Source organism: Fukomys damarensis, unplaced genomic scaffold (genome assembly GCF_012274545.1).
Source record: "Fukomys damarensis isolate Sample0158 unplaced genomic scaffold, DMR_v1.0_HiC HiC_scaffold_16, whole genome shotgun sequence".
NCBI classification, from domain to species: Eukaryota; Metazoa; Chordata; class Mammalia; order Rodentia; family Bathyergidae; genus Fukomys; species Fukomys damarensis.
Window position 1 is genome coordinate 15,974,737 of NW_022900928.1, and position 18,181 is coordinate 15,992,917.

At 33.9% G+C, this 18,181-nt stretch overlaps 1 protein-coding gene across 3 annotated transcripts in view; it reads right to left on the reverse strand.

Annotated features, from left to right (window-relative positions):
• Nucleotides 1-18,181, reverse strand: part of Far1 (fatty acyl-CoA reductase 1) — a 57,799-nt gene that overhangs the window by 13,945 nt on the left and 25,673 nt on the right. For all 3 annotated transcript variants that reach the window (XM_010615223.3, XM_010615221.3, XM_033764130.1), the window contains exons 2-7: nt 15,559-15,754; nt 10,430-10,605; nt 4,564-4,743; nt 1,636-1,813; nt 964-1,008; nt 693-811 (exon numbers count right to left, since the gene is read on the reverse strand). In XM_010615223.3, the coding sequence (XP_010613525.1) occupies nt 693-811; nt 964-1,008; nt 1,636-1,813; nt 4,564-4,743; nt 10,430-10,605; nt 15,559-15,747 (887 nt within the window). In that variant the 5' untranslated portion in view covers nt 15,748-15,754. The remainder of the gene's footprint in view (nt 1-692; nt 812-963; nt 1,009-1,635; nt 1,814-4,563; nt 4,744-10,429; nt 10,606-15,558; nt 15,755-18,181) is intronic.

The window sequence follows — 18,181 nt, forward strand, 5'->3', positions numbered from 1 at the left end:
ATATTCCTTCTACCCTCCAAAATTATAAATAAATATAAATTTTCTTCTCACATTTTTCCCTTGTATTAGTAGGAATATCTTGTTTTTAAAAGTAAGGAAAACAGTAACAATCAATCTTAGCTCTGTCTTATTTTCACAGGCTCAAGCTGAAAAAAAATTGTGGATTAAATTCCCTTTTGCCAAAACAACATATTTATATAATCATATTCTTCCCTTTTAAAGGATATAAAGTACTGACTTTAACTCTGAAAAAATAATTTAATAGGAACCTTAAAATTTAGGAGTTCCCTGTAAATGCTACTATTGCCTTTTCAAGGGATGTTCATGCACTGATTAAAGCTATTCTTCAGGGCCAGGTCTGAGATATACAAACCATCCTCTGAATTTCAACTCTTTATGTCAAACTTAAACCAGATTTTAGTTGGGATTAAAATAACATCTTTGGGGTGGGCTTTTCTCCCTTACTAATAATCACTAATGAATTTATATATTCTGTAAAATGCACATGAGGATTAATATTAATTTTTCACTGCTATTGCTGGTCTACTGCCCCATGCTTAACCTCTGCAGTTGACAGTGATACTGACTACATATTGGTATGGCAGTATCAGGACTAAGGAATTAACGTTAGTTGTTCAAATTTCCCTTACAGTTATTACATATTTAATAAGCAACATTATCATCTCATGTACCTATTAACTCCAGAATACCAGGCTGCCGCAAGACTTGTGTTGACAACTACATCTACAGGAACGAGATCTGCAAGGGCGTTGTTGGAGGCACGCATTGTTCGAAGAATTCCTTTCCCTGCCTTTGTTGAAATTAAAAACAACACCGTAAGATAATATAAGCCAAAGTATGTGTGTGTGTGTGTGTGTGTGTGTGTGTGTGTATTTAATTTAAAAAGAACTAAAGAAAACAGAAAAAACAAAGGATATTAAGTAAATCAAAAAATTTACTTACCGCAATAAAGAGACCACTTGGTCCATTAAAGTTATCAATCCATCCCTAATGCCAAAAATTAAAAGGAGAATGAAGGGAGCTTAGAAATATGACCTAGAGATTATTTGAAATCTGTAACTCCAAACAGATACTTCATAATTTTCTTTCAAAAACTAAAATATCTACACTCAGTCAGAATATTGTCCCCAGCCCAAATAGAAGTCACCTTCCTCTGGGATACTAAATAGCTAAGTAAAATATTTCCAAGGGTTATTTTTCCATTATTTCTCTACAAAGGGTATTTAATAAAAAGGAGTGTATATTTAATTGTACTAACTTAAGACCGTTCTGTTCCATTTTGATTTTATGCTATTTACTAATGCAGCACCCTAATTAGAAATTTACTGAGTAAAACAGGAATATAGAGTAATTATCCAAGCAAAAAGAGATGTTATCAGTACCACCACATAGATCTATGTTGCTCCTAAATCAATTTATCTTTTATTTTATATATGTGGCTTATTTTATTCTAGGGATTTACAAATACTGTAACAGCAAATTATCATAGAAATCTCTTGTACCTTGCTTATTTTGTGAAATCTACCTCTAGAAGGGCCTCTTTTTGGTAATGAAAATATAGTATGGCTTAAAATCCTCAGTTCCAATTATTTATAAAACTTTCTAACAACTTACAGGAAAAGGTTCTTTCCAACTGGCACCAACAATTGACGGCCTTACAATTGCCACATTTAGCTTTGCTCCTTCTTGCTGTACAACATATTCTGCCAAAGCTTTTGTGTATATGTATGTATTAGGTCTGTCGCCTATTAATTTTGGTGTGATATCATTTACTAGGCCATCATCCATCCATCTGTAAACAAAGAAATGGCATATGAAAATATTTCCAGGTATTTTACTAAAGAATAAAACTATTAAGGTGAACTTTGAACATTCAAACATATCTGATTTTTCTTGTTACAATCTTATTTAAAATGACTTTATTTTTCAATTAAAAGCAGCTTTCTCCTAAAAAAAAACCAAAACATATATTTCATATATGTTTGATCAAGAATGCTACCCCAGACCAAAGTGAAATTGCGTTATATCAGACAACACATAAATTGTATTTTCTTTCTTAAGACCCAAATACGTTCTAAAATGTAACTGGCCTCAAATGTTTCAAATTAAGAATTATGTATAGACTGTACATAAGCACCTAACAGAGTATCATGTTAATTATATACATTTGCAATTCACATACATTAACAATGATCAAATAATCTAAACACTTAAGATGAAGAAGCACTAAAACTATAAGTCCTCACAATATTATTAAGTACTAGAATAAACAATGAAAATGTATTGAAACATGCTATGAAAATTCAATTAACCTACTCTGAAGTCACAAAATTCCTCCAATTCTCTCAGTATCTCTGAAAACAAATGGTCTACTCAGATCATCTGCAAAAGTAATGTGATAAACTAGTTATGTCTATAGTGTTTCCTGATGTAAATTTCTGATTCTTATATGTTACATACTTGCTTGTAGGGTTTTTTTTTTTTCCTTTTTGTCTATGCTGGGCATAAAAGTGGACTCATTACTGTTACATTCTAATGATATACACACTGATAAGGACACATAACATGGAGATGATCAAGACAAATTTTCTTCTGTATTCAGCAGTACTTCTATTAATAATGTGAAATAAGAAGTAAAGGGCTAAAGGTGTAAGAAAAGTGGGAAGGGTGGGGGAAACGTAATAAGGGAGAGGAAAAAAATATGAGAAACTGAAAAAATGGAAATAAAGTGTTTGTAAATGAGGAGGGGAGGAGGGGGTGAAGGGAGGGCAGGGACAAGGGGAAAAATGAGAATCAAGACCTATTATGTAAAGGCACAGAATCCCAATGATGAATGTAACTGTATTTGTATACCTAGATTGTACCAATAACCTCAAAAAAAAAGAAAATGAGAAGAGATCTATTATGTAAAGGCACAGAATCCCAATGATGAATGTAACTGTATTTGTATACCTAGATTGTACCAATAACCTCAAAAAAAAAGAAAAAAGAAAAAGACAGAAGTACTTCTAATAGGTGGAAGGAAAAGAACATTAATTAAAATGAAGGGAGACTGCTATCCAACTTAGGAAAAATTCCACAATGGAGATGAGTTTTGAAAACTGGGAGTTTGCTGGGCCTGGTGCCACAAGTCTGTAACCCTAGCATTCAGAATGTGGAGGCGTGAGGATCCCAGCAGCTGAGGCCAACCTGGACTACACAGTGAGTTCAACGACAGCCTGGACTACAAAGCAGGACTTTGTCTCAAAAAAAAAACAAATAAAAAACTGAAAACAGGGATAGTTAATAAGGGGTACATAGCAACTCTACAGAACTAGAGCATAGATTTTAGCAAGTTAGCCTTATGACCATGAGCAAACCCATGAGTTATCACAAAACTATGCTAGCAAGGAAAGGTGAAAAAAATTAGCTTACAAGTTATTTCTCAATACCTTAGATGTTTATATACACCAGTAACAAGAAAAAAAGTAGTATGTCTCATTAACTTCCATAATCAATTTTTCCCAGATAGTGGACACTTTTGACTACAACCAGTTCCTGAGTCCTAAGATAGATTCAGCATTATTCAAAGAATGTCTCACTAAATTCTTATGCTTATTAATTTTCCTGTTTCCTCAGAATGATTGGCAGGAAAGCCTTAAAAACAAAGACTGTGTGCTTATTTTAGAAGAAAAAAGGGATGGTGATTAAGGAGTCAAAAGTGAATAGATAAAAGAAGGCTAAGGACAGATGAACAGATACAAAAGCTCAGATATTATATCAAGATTAACAAGTATGTGAAGATGGATGTTGGAATGTTTCTATAACTGTTGTCTATACAAGAAAAAAGATTCTGATCTTGTTTATTGCACTTGATAAGAACACATAAGCTGAAGTAAGAATTAGCCCATGGTATATGCATATTTCACTTAATACACATCCATCATGTACTTAAAAATATTCATGTAATAATTACTGATAGGATCCCACACCTGAGCAAGATGGTAAGCAAAATCCTAGGGAGTATGAATTAAAGGATGATGACTCCTCTGATTCCTTAATAATTAAAGACTATCCTATATATACTCTAGTGGAGGTGAACCTATGGCATGCATGCTGCAGCTAGCTATTTGCTATCATTGAAAGATCTAAAAGGTTCGCCATCACTGATATACTCCATTATATGGAGGGGAAAAGAAGGGAAGATGTTTGTAGCCTTTAGTTAATTGGAACCTTGTTATTAAACAGACCAAAACTGATTTCCAGAGGTACCTTTGGTTTACTAGGACTGATTACCTGAAAAGCAGAACCCCTAGGATGATGGATGAACTGATCAGAGGCCTCTGTCTAACCATTATACATGAGTAAGTATGAAGTTCCACACTGACTTCACCACTTACATAAATCTATATAATAAAAAATTTTGCAGATATGCAATTATTTGTTGAATAAAGGAAGAAATAAATGTACACATGTGTATGTGCAAGTGTATGAAGGAGAGAAAAAGAGGAAAAAATAAACCTTGGGATTAAAGCAACGTATATACATTTTAAACAAACATACTCTAAAGAATCAATCAGCTTCTTGGGATCTACAGGAGGTGGATAGACTACTTCATCAATATGCTTTCGATTGCAGTAGGCATATGCTGTTGAGACATGCATGAACACTTCCAGATTCTTCATTTGTTGTGCAAGGAGAATAAGCTGTCGCGTAGCAATTACATTTAACTGAACAGCATCTCTGTAAAAGAAAGTGACAATGAAATACTGGAAATCTATGTTACTTATTTTGTTTAACAAAATTTTTTTTTCATTAAGGAGGTACACAGACACAAAAATAGACTTCTGATTCTTTAGGTATTTTATATATTTTATTTCAGTACAAAGTACATTCATTCTACTTCTAGGTTCTAAAAGAAATTTTGTGATTATAAAATAAACTGCACTGCAGGGTTGAGAAGTAAAAGTACACATTAAAAATAATTGCCCAAAATATATTCAGATCATTTCAGTCTTTGGCTTTTCTGTATACACTGTGAACTCATCCTAAACATCCTCTGCATCTTGGTTTCTAAACGTTTTATCTTTCATGATATGGGCAAGTAGAAAAAACTCAAATGGCTGAGTAATTTTAAAATGCTGAGGTACAGTTAGTTACCTGTAAAAGTATAATTGCCAAATAAAACTCAGAAATGTTAAATTATATTAATATATAATTCAGAGAGAGTTCAAAAGGGCTGGGGATTTAGCTCAATGGTGCTGCTGCCCGCCTCTCAAGCGCAAGGTCCCAAGCTCAATCCCCAATAGCAGAAAAAAAAGTGAGAGTTCAGAAACATTACTATATTATCAAAAAAGAACGTCTATTTCCCTCTCTGTAATAATAATAATACAAATAATTTTAAGAATACCTTAAAAATTCAAAGGAATATTATGATAAAACTTTCTTGTAACAGGCATAGCAAGATTCCAAAATGATCTATATATTTCCCTTTTCAGAATTTCAGTGAATAATTCCACAAAAGCAAAAGTATATTTTGCAGGGAAGAAATCAATGAAGCACCTTCTATTAATAAAGCCTACAGAGTCCAAATATTCATTATTAATGGAATAGTTCAATAAAGCAAGTACAGCGTTTTATCACAATTAAAGAATATAGCCTTTAATAGAATCAATCATATGAAGACCATAAGAACAATCTGTATGAATACAAAAAGCACATATTATCACATGAAGCAGGATGGAGAACAAAGCTCTGGAATCAGACTGGGCTCAAATCTTGGCTTGGCCCCCCTATCAGCTAAGATGAAAAGTCACTCAAGCACTCAGGCTTCTCCTGTAAAGATTTCTTCACCTGTAAAAGGAAACAACAATGGAATCTACCTACTACACTTATATAAAATTAAATAAAACAAATAGCTTGCAAGCATTCTGTACTTTTCCTAATGTAGTCTCACAACAAGCAGCCAATAAATATTAAGGTAATAAATGTTGGGTAGTTTTTGTTTTCTATTGAATTTTGCTTATAGCTTTTAAAAAAAATGTTTGATCCAAAGGTCTACATGATGATAATCACTAACAATGTATTTGTCAAAGTCACTGAGAGTAGATTTTAGGAGTTCTCATCCCCTCAAAACCAGTATGTGAGGTTAATACATTATTAGCTCAAAACAGGTTGTACATGACATATACAATTTTGCCAATTAAAAACTAAAGGGGGGAATGAGATAATACCAGTGCTAAAACCAACACAGTATTTACAACTGTATTTACACTAAAAGTCAACACAACCGTTCAAAAAGAAATTAGAAGAACCAGAAGTTGAGAAATTACAGAAAAAAACTGTTCTCTTTACTTTTTTAGAAAAAAAAATTAAAATTCCTTAAATTCATTATATGAAATGAATCACATACTGTATCAATGACAGAATGTCATCAAATCACTAAAATTAGTCATAAAATTAGAAATAAGAAAATTGTTTCTACACTAAATTTTAAAAGTAAAATTAGAAAGTCCATGTTTATAAAAATATAAAATATTCAGAAAGAATTAAAAATAACATAAACTTTGCAAAATAATTGTTGGTATTTAGAAGGAAAAAAAGCCAACTATTCTTTGCTATACTGTCATTTGTATATTCCAATCCACTTGACTATAAAGCAGTGCTTTGATATCTACCTTGTTTTCAAAACAGGAATGAGAACACTACTGTTTGGGGACAGGTATATAGAGAGTATTTTGTTACAAGTTCCTGGGGACAGGATAAAAAGTTCTGGGTCCCCAGAAACAAGGAAAAATTCATAAAAGGGGAGAGGGGACACCTATGCCTTATTTATATATATATATTTAGAGATTATGAAAATAACAAAATTTTAATGAAATTGGAGTGGAATCTTTTAATCATGGGGTTTTTCCTTATCTCAACTGAGGGCAAACAAATCTATTCAAATGGAAATCTAGCCAGAAAGTCATTTCACAGAGAGGATACTATCCACTGGACTAGTAGGGAATGTGCTGTTTTCTTTTTCATTTGCAAAACAATGGGTGTAGAGAGTAATGTTCTGGATATTCTGTTACTTGCTTCTGAGAGTGGTTTCAGTGTTTCTGGGTCATTGAAAGGAATAACTCCACAGGCACAGGTTCCTGTGTCCTGCCTCCCTCCACCCTACTTGAAGAGCTCAACCTGAAACTATTTCATGCCACTGTAAGGTAACTCTAGGTATCTCTCTGTCAGGCTATTCTACCCCAACCCAATTCCTATTTTGCTGAACTTCAGGCTGAGACCCTGTCATGTTTGACCTGACATAGTACTTAGTACTAAACAAGAATGTTTCATTATGTTTTAACTATAACGGAGCCACAAATGCTAAAAACAGGCTTTTAGGAAAGGGGTGGAAAATGAGCAAATCTTTGCAACTGTGGTCTTTCATTATATATAGACAGAGAAACCACTTCGGAAAGAAAAAAGACAATGTTCAATTTGAACTGCCAATAAATTTTCTCATTTACCAATCTTACAAAACATTTAGGGTTCTTCAAAATCTACATAATACTTCTAAAATCCTCAAACCAGCACTTTCATAACTGGCATAACATACAACTGAGATTGTATTAAAGATACAGGCTCCTAAACCTCATCCTCAGATATTTTTAATGTTTGAAATAAAGCTTGTTCAAATGCATTTTAAGTAAGTTCCTTGAACCATTTTGATACAAATCTCTTTTTACCTCATCTTACCCCTGAGAAAACAATGCCTAGGTGAGCCTGTATCACTACTATAATGGCCATTTTTTAAAATCTTAATACAATCACATTTGGCAACCAAGGAAATCAATCTTAGAATAGAGGACTTAGATATCTGTAATTTTAAAGATGTCTCTAAAGCTCACTGTGGGGACAGTGGTTACAAAAGTACTATACTCCTAACTAATCTTCCTATCAATTTTTTCCCATCTCAAGATTTAGGAACCTTATCTAAAACTATATGCTCTCAATTTTCATAGCACTTGATGTATGAACATACCACATTGTTTTCTAACCTCTATGCTAGTTATTTAACCATTTCCTATCTCCTCTAATAGACTATATGGAGTTGGTAAATAGGGTCTATATACAGCTACATCTTGGTTTCTCCCCAAGATACCAAAGCATAATGTATTCTTCCTCCTTGCAACTAAAAGCTCTGTGCAATTTTATATTTGTGGATTAATTTAACAAATAGTTATAAGGAATAATTATTTTTTAAGAGGCCACTATAGTGCCACAGCTAGTATTTTAGAAGGTTTGGTTCAAATCTAATGTCCTATCACCATTTAGATATCAACATCTATTAACATTGCTGCACAGAAATAATTCTGATGTGATGACTACGGCTTAGTCTGTGAATATTCAATGGATACATATACCCTGACAAGAAGAGAAAAATACAGTATTGACCCTGTCTACTACAGACTCTCTAGTATAAGAATATAGAACAATGATGAAAAGATGTCCTTTTTATTTATGGTAGCCTCCTTTATCCCAGGGAAACAAAAAAGAGAAATGCCCTCTTTGTAAATGTTATGTTGATGAGATTTACCCTCATTAATTCTGTCTGTTAACAAATCAAATTTCCCTTTAGAACTATCTGATTTCTCCCTTTAAGTCAATGAAGACTACAACAATTAAGACTGTAACATTATCCATATACATTTTTGTCCTGAAAACATAAAAGTTTAATAGAGCTTTGTGAACTCTCTTAGTTACTGAGAAATTGAAGGTCAGAACCATGGAAGAAAAATATGTTAGAATAATTATGTTATACAATGAATTTTGGGAATGATAAAGCACCAAAAACTAGGGACTACATTTACAATCTTGGAAATATTAGTTAAAATGAATTTAGATTTATATGCAAAAACATACATGAAAAGAAACTTTAAATGGAAAATTTAAAAAGTTTTATTAGTTGATGAGAATATCAATCCTTTAAGATTTAAGTGTTGCTCTGAAAATATTGTTTAAAAAGTATTTGTAAACATTTTTATTTGAAGATTAATATGTGTTCATGGTAGAATATATACAGATAAAACTAAAAACCATCTGTAAGTACATCATCTAAAAACATTAGCAAATATAGAAAAACATATAAATACAGACATAATACATATTTTGTGAAAATAAGATACTATATAGTTCTATAACATTCTTTCATCGCCTTCGAATCATGAACACATAATTGCTGCATGGTATTTACTTTACTTGTTGGCTGCACAGAAAGAACCAAAAGGGAAATAAAACAACTGCTACATGTTCAAATTTTATTTGGTAAATTAGCAAGCTGACACATCATTAAAACTTATAAAAGAAGAAAAAAATCTTTTGAGAAATACTGTATTAATTTTATAGATGAGGAAACTTAAAGAAGTTAATAACTTGCCTGAACTCATCAGCCAATAAATAAATCAAGAGGAGAACTAGGATAGTTTCCAAGCTCTTTCTCTTTCCAATACAGCGCTGCCTCAGCTTCTTAAGTGTAAAATGGATTTGGCTATTTTACACTGGACAAGATTAGCATGGAATAACATAATGCATGAAAACACTGCTGCAGAAATATAAGGGACTTCACAGTGCCCTCACTAGAAATAGGGGCAAAACCCGCTGTAATGCTCTGGCATTACAAACTCTCATATATGTAATGTTAGGCTGATAAGATGATATGGCAAAAAATACCACAGTCCTTTGTAATTATAATAATTTAAACATTTTAAAAAGAAGCCCTTCATATAGTTTTAAAACCTTAAAAGAAAGCTATACTATTTTAACTGTCATAAGACTATAAATTAGACAAATATCATAAACCCTCTATTTTCGGATAAACAATCAAAAAGAATACACTGAACTAAGAACTATTATTCTAAATGCATTATCATTGTATTTTTTTTTAAATAATGAACTTACACTGTTATTTCTTTTCTTGAAAGAAGCATACTGAAGTCCAAAGTATTTTCTAAATTAAACTTACATCCAACGTAGCTTGCTCCTAATTGCTACCAAGGCAGTGTTTTTAATCTTCTCCAATTATTTTATTTCTTTGTTTGTTGATACAGGGTCTCACTGTGTTCCATGCTGGTGAACCAACTAAGGCCAGGTTGGCCTCAAACAGGCAATTCTCTTGCCTCAGCCTCCCAAGTACTCTGGGATTATGAGTGTGCCCACCATACAAAACTTCTTCTCCATTTTGGGGCTTTCTCTGTCTCACTTTTAAATTCATGAAAAGCACTTGCAGTAAACACACAAAGTTATCCTATGTTTTTAAACTGATACTTTTAACATTCTATAGAACACTGAAATCCACAATTAGCATATATAAAAAACAATCAATTTCAATCACTTTCAAAACAATTTGATTAAAAATAAGTTCAAATATTACAAAAATACTTGAACCTACCTTAAATTTTCATTAAACCGTACTGTAGCTGCACAGTGAAATATAATATTGGTAGAATCTATGATGACCTCTTCATCTTCTTCACTAAGAGCCAGTTTAGGCTGGGTGAGTTCACTGTTGATTGCTACAATTTTCTCTCTAAAATCTGGATTTTCATCTCTCAGTCTGTCAAAGAGCTATCAGAGAGGAGAAATGCTTATTTTAGGATAATATTTTTCCATTTTCTAAAACTCACTATAAACCCTTTTCCCCACCAAAGATGATATTTTAACAACTTATACTATATATTTCCTGAAGTTGCTATTATTAAGAAAATATCCTATGGGGCTTATATTATCATCCCCATTTTAGAGATATAGAATCTAAGATTCAAAGAGGTCAACACTTTGGTTAATTAGATTATTCCTCAGAGTAGACTTAAGCAATGCATCAAGACATGTTTTAAAAGGATCATTCAGATTTCTAAAATCCAGAACTTAATTTATCACTTCATTTCATTTGTTTTATACCTGTTCAGTAGAATTAAGTACTATCATTCACATTCAACCTAAAATCTTAGAACAAATTTTTTAAAAGTTGGGAAGCAAATATATAGACTAGAAATTAGACAAACTTTGGAAAATATATATATAGGATTTAGACTGAAACTGCAACATTTTTTATAGCCAAAGGAATACATTTTGCTGGATAACCAATTGGATCACAAGATAATTAAAGTGCAAAGGCACATTGAGTATGAATAAAGCTTTAGTTTTTAATGCCAGACATAATAGAGCAACACCTATGCTACCTATGATCACACTATAATTCACCACTCCAATTACAGCACATGTTTGAAGTTTTAAGAAGATTTTTAACCTGGGAAGAATGTCTATATATTACAAACAATGCCCACTTTCATTTTCCTAAACAACTTTCATATTCAATAGCCTCTCCTTCCACTATTCCTAGTTACTTAAAAATTAGTGTCTTAATTTTAAAAAATTCCTAAGTATTTCATATTAGTCAGGTACCTTTTATATTGTGAGAAAATAAGGAAATGGACTTTCCCTTCAAATTGTTTACAATCTAGTACTAAAAACTAGACAAGTAAATGGACAATTACAATATAGTGGTATAAATAATAAAACATTAATAATACAGTGCTATGAGACTGCATGGGACACATGCTTAACACACCTCAGTAAGGCCACACACAACTTCTCAAGGAGAGATCTGAGGGACAAATAACACATGCATGTGTGTATGTGAGCACTGGGAACAAAAGTGAGGGAGAAAAGGCCCTGAAATTATAAAGCAGAAAATCAGTGTTCCAGAATAGAATGAAAAAAAAATTTTTTTAGAAAGATTTGGGAGGTAACATCAACTGGAGTTGGCCAATGACTAGATTTGAGGGATAAGAAAAGTAAACTGCAGGGGCCGGGGATTTAGCACAGAGGTTCTGGCGCCTGCCTTGCAAGCACAAGGACCTGAGTTCGATCCCCAGCACCAAAAAAAAAAGAAATGTAAACTGCAAGAGAATAGGGACTGCTGTTTTGCTCAGTACACAGGCCCTAAATAGCAAAGTACATAGAAAAGGCACAGATTTGATAAATATTTGTTAAGTTTAAAAACTTCGATTATGCAAAACACTGGAAAGAAAAAGTTTTGAAGACAGGAATTCAGTCTGTGAGTGCTGAGTGTAAAGTGCCTAAATGCCATTGCAGAGGTATTGGCTTCATGGGTCTTGAGTTCAATGGGGAGAGAGTCAGAGGTGATACAGGTTTTAATAACAAACACACAGCAGCATTAACTGAAGCCCTGAGAAGCGAAGAGATCACCCAGATAGAAACAAAATGAGCAAAATCAAAACTGTATGAAACTACTTTCAAATCCAGTTTAAAATATAACCATTTAACTCACAGAGTGCTGAGTGACCACCTCACTGGGCCTATTAAGAAGAGATCAAGGCTTAGGCCAGAAACCTGAAGAATATTAATATTTAAGGTACAAGCAGAGAAAAAGGAACCTAAGGAATGACCAGAAGAGTACTAACACTTTGGAGTCACACTTCATTCTACCGATTGTCGATGGCCACTACCACTAGGATATACACAATCATGCACTTCATTTTCTACTACCATCCCAGTGGTTCTAGTTCACCAGGACTCTACTTCCTATTTTATTAAGTTCACTGATGTCTTTTGAATATACTTTATTGCTTTTCCATACTTTACTTCATGATCAACTATTGTATTGTATTTTGTGGTGCTAGGTATCAAATCCAGGGCTCTGCACATACTAGGCAAGAGCACAACCAATGAGCTACATGCACCTTACCCCAGTATCAATGACCTTGATTCAGTTCCTACCATCCAATGAAGTTTCTTTTCCCTGAGACATTTTCATGCATCTGCAGTTCTCAAGTATGGGTATTTTGGTCTCCAGAGACATCTGGCAACATCTGGAAACATTTTTTCTAGTCACAACAATGAAATAGTACCTAGTGGTAGAGGCCAGGAAAATACATAGGATAGCCCCTACAGTAAAAAACTTCTCAGCCCAAAATGTCAATATTGCTGAAGCTGAGAAACCTTGCTACAAGTTAATGTTTATGGTATGTATTTTTTGCCTATGTTCAAAGTAGGAGTTAAACTACATACTCAATGCTACCTGACACAAAAAGGACTCATTTTCATTGATTCACCAGCAATGGTATACATGGGGAAAAAGTGGCCCCAGGATTAAGTGGTGGAATATGGCAGGAGGAAACTGGAGACACAAGTAAATTAGTTACTTTTGTATTGTATAAAATACAAAGATACTGGGTCAAAATATCTGACATACACAGTTTAAAGGTTTACTTTTGGCTTAGTTTCAGACGATTCAGTCCATGGTCATCTGGCTCCAAGGCAGAAACATCATGATGGAAGGGAGTGGAGCAAAGCAGCTCATCTCACAGCAGCCAGGAAGCAGAGAGCGCAATAAATAGTCAGAGAAAAGAAAGTCCCTTCAAAAGCATGCTCCTAGTGACCCATGCCCCCAGTGAACTATTTTCTCCAATTAAGAAACACTTCTTAATAGCCTATTCATCCATGAGCTCATTAGTGGGTTAATCTATTGATGAGGTTAGAGCTCTGAATATGAGACTTTGGAAGAACACTTTTAGATCTAAACCATAACAAGGTGTTATCAATTTTAGTCAAGTATTTGGGGACAAAACATTTTTATACTGAAAATAATGATCACATGTTCATTAAAATTTTAGACTCCGAGTACAAAAATACTCATTTTCTTTACAAATTAGACTTATTGTGAAGGAAACTTTAGAAGCACTGTCCTAGACATCCCAGAGGAGATGCTCAACTCTGACATTTCACTCAAGCCCTTCATTCCTACACTAAGATTATTCAGGTCTTCTATTCCTAACCAAGATTACTCTGGCCCTCCATTCCTAAACCAAGAATATTCAAGCCCTCAATTCCTACACCAAGAGTATTTCAAGCACTCCATTCCTACACCAAGCCATCAATTTCACCAACTGCTGCTGTCCAGGTCCCTCTCAACACGTCTACATTTCCTTCCTTCCCTTCTCCCTCCTAAAAATTTTTCCAGGAAGCAAAGATTCCCTCTCATTTATCCCTGAATTCAATGCCCTGTGTGTCAAGTCAAATGCCCAAGACTAAATAGGTATAATAAATGTTTTCTTAAAAATAAATGAAATTGAATCCCTCTGGCAGAATGAGATGTTGGGAGGCAGGCGTTAAAACACATCCTCATCAGTGGTTTAAGATAAAATTGACTTGGGCAGAGAAAGCAAAAAAACTGAGACGCAGGCATTTTTACTTAGAAAAGCCCTGGTGGTCGTAGAGCCTCCTCAATGACTCCTTTCTCCTAGGGTTTTTGTTTTGTTCTGTTTTTAAAAGTATACCTTTGTAGTATATTCAGCGTAGGTAGTTGGTACATGTCTTTTTAGGTCCCCCACCCTCAACTTCTCTTAATCCTCTTCATACTTACAAAATATTTCCCTGTTTTCTACTGTCTGTCTTTTATTTTTATTTCTACTTTGAGTTTTTTATATTTTGGGGGGATCAAACTCAGGACCTTGCTCTTGAGAGGGAGTGGTGGAGCCACTGAGCTAAATCATTGGCCTAGTTTTTTTTATAGGTTTTAAGGGAAGTAAAGGATTCCCAAAAGGATTCAACAAAGAATTTTTTTTAAAAAATTACACAGTTAAGGGAGTCTAATATGGCACTGATTTGTGTAATTAAAAAATATAAAGATAATTTCTAAATTTGTGAGAAATACTCTCAAATTCTAGGTTTAAATAAAACCAACATTATGAGGAGTATCTACCACACAATGTCAAAGATTGGTTAATGTGACAGGACAATTAGTTCCAATACAAAAAACTCTGTAATTCATTCAAAATGAAAAGTCTGAGGTTGCTCTAGAGAGATTTTCTACAGTTTTGGGTTTTTATTAACAGGCCTATAAAAATTTAGATACTCATGGGAGTACCCTTCTTATTAAAAAATAAATGCTATAATGGAAATTCCTTTTTGAGATGCCTGCAGTGTACCAAAATCAAACTTAAGAGTTTTCCAATCCAAATTTAGAATCAATGAATGCCATATAAATTCAATCGAGAGAATTCACAAGCATACTATGATTGTGAAATAATTTTACTCTGGCTCATTTCTAGTTTTTCTTAGCAACATTCTTCTAAAGACTCAAAAATATATGACATCCTGTATGACCTCTATCATCTTTCAAATACTGACTTTCAAATATGATTTCTCTACCTCCTTATACTGTTAATAAAGAGCAATTTAGTCCTTATAAATTTAAGTGTTATCAAATCACATCAGGTAATTCAAAACTATCTAATTATTATCTGAAGACTAAACTACTAAAGACAAATAACCTGCCTCGTGTGCCCTGAAAACACAGTTTAAGTATCTACCATAAAAGTAATTTAAAACTTATGAGAAAATTTTACCCATGAGAAAAAAGTTTTATTTTTTTTCTGATTGATTCCATCCTATACCAACTTAATTAAGTTGAGGAATTAAGTTTGTAATGCTTACCATTATTACTGGTAAAAGCACATACTTTTTCTCCTCTGCAAATGATCATTCTCCACTTACCTTGCCACTAAGGACTTCTTCCACTCGTTCCTGGGGTGTCTGTCCAGCTTTCTGCCTCACCAAAACATACACGGAATTCACCTTAGGACAAGATCTCAGCAACTTTTCCAGAAGCACCTTTCCTAGAAAACCAGTAGCTCCTGTCAGAAGAACATTCTTTCCTTCATAGTATTCAGGGATTGAAACCATTTTGACCCTAAGAAAACATGACAAATAAAGTATTAGTCCAAGGATTTATGTTCATGCTTAGTAAAAATTTCTTGGTATTCATATACAGTAAACATTTTAAAAGGAAGGCAAAAATCAACATAAGCATCATCAACAGAGGACGCTGACCTCTGGTTCAATATTATAAAGTAGAAAGAACAGAAAATGTTATTCTAACCTTGTGTTTTTCCTTTCACTTCAGCAAAGTAACTCACCTTTCTGGGCCAATGTTTCTTTAGTACAGTTTGTACTAAAATTCCTTCCTGCAATACCCAAATCTTTATGCAAGCACTGCTAAACCCTGAACACAACTGAATGGTGTTTCTCTGTCCCCAAAAGAATTTATACCACCAAATGCAGGTCAGCAGTAAGACTCAATTGCCTACTTGCGTAACATTGCTAGGTGTCATATTCACCTATCATCACCAGTTGAAACAAGAAGAGGTAACACACCAAGTCCTTTCTCCTACATGCCAGACAGTGACAGTACATTCAAAAGGTGTTTAAATCTCCCTTTTTATAAAGACATAGTAAGAAATACACAGGACAACTTATGCTCTCTACTCAAATTCCACTGAAACCGTAGAAAAGCCACACTAACAAAATAAACAAAAACCACAATGAATGAAGAATAACCAAAAAGATGAATGCAGTATGCTACTACATAAGAATAAAAATCGCAATGGAAACAATGCTCTGTACTCTAGAAATGCACACACACAGAACAGAATATTGAGATGCGTGAAAAGATAATAAGTTTTAATATGTTTGTCTTATTTATACTGAAAAGTAGATCCATGTGCTATATGTCCACATTTTGTCATAATTAAAAAATCTCTAACAATCTGAAAATAAGAAATAATTCCATTAAACAAGCAAAAAGGGATTGGCATAGAAAATGAAGTGGAGAATTCCTACAAGAAAAACTGAGGCTAAAGACAGAGAAGCCATAGCAGAATGAGCATCCCAAGCAACATATTTAATAAAGGACTACTATAAAGAAGCAACAGCTCCCTTCACCAGTCCCCTAAAGCCTAGAAAAAAACCCCCAAAATCAGAACAAAGAAACTTGATTAAGAAATAAAGGTAATTTTACGGATGTGAGGGCAATCTGGCTGCGACATCCATCACCCCACTGATCGCCAAAGTTGATTCAGCTGATCTGGCTGGCTAGGTGGGTGTCCCCTTCCCTCCCTCACTGCTCCATGTGCATCCCTCCCAAACCTGCATGCTTGGTCGAAGAGGACCAACCACCTCTGACAGAGGAGGACTGTTTCCTTGGTCAAGGGTATACAAGTAGCTGTGCTGCCCTGCTAGAACCTCCAAACAAGCTCTCATGAAATAAAGGTAATTAAAATACTGCTCAAAGAACAGGAGAATCACTTATGAGTCTTACTTCCTGTACAAATTCTGACTCCAGGCTTAGTATCCAAATGTGCATGCAGATAGGTGCTAGGGACAAAAGAGACATAAGCAGGACTAACCACGGATGCTCCAACATCCATAAAGATTACCTACCAAAACCAAACATCCTAATCCTTCATACATGAGAGATTACCAAGGATCACTATTCAAGAAATACGTACAAAAGAACCAAAGTGAAAATAAACTTAAGATTTAGAGCATCTTAAAATTTTAGAGAATTTAAAGCCTTAATAAATATCTGAGCCATTTGCAAAAATATTGCATCCTTACAATAACTGTTTTAAAAAGACGAATATGAAAGCACTTGGAAATCAACAAATTAAAATATAGGCAAAAATATCCAATAAATAAACTATTGGAACTATCACATGAATTCAGCAAGAACAATAGATACAAAATTTGTATGAAAAATAAACCAGCAGCAGAGAAAGAAGTTAAAAAAAAAAAAGGTCAGGGATTTGGCTAATTGGTTTCACTGCCTGCCTTGCAAGTGAAAGGGCCCAAGTTCGATCCCAGTACAAAACAAAAAAACAAAACAAAACAACCCAACTATACCACTTCTAACACTACCAGGAACCTCAAAGCTACAGAAAATAACAAGTACTGTCAAAGCTTTAGAGAAATCAGAAACTCGGTATGCCACTAGTAGGATGTAATGTGATTCAACTGCTCTGGAAAATATTGGTAGCTCCTTAAAAAGTTAAACCTAAAATTATCACATGATCCACCAACTCCAATATTAAGATATATACCGCAAAGAATTAAAAACAAGTATTCAACAAGCTGACACAGGTTTACAGCATACTGTGTTGGGCTTTTTATTTGTTTGGATTGCATTACTGCAGACTGGCCCTAAAGCCAAGCACATGCTAAACAAGCTCTCTACCACCAAGCAACATACACCCTCAGCATGGCTGCATTGTTCTTAATAGCCAAATAGCACAAACAGCATACGTCTTTTCAACAATTAAGTAAAGACATTGCAGCATAT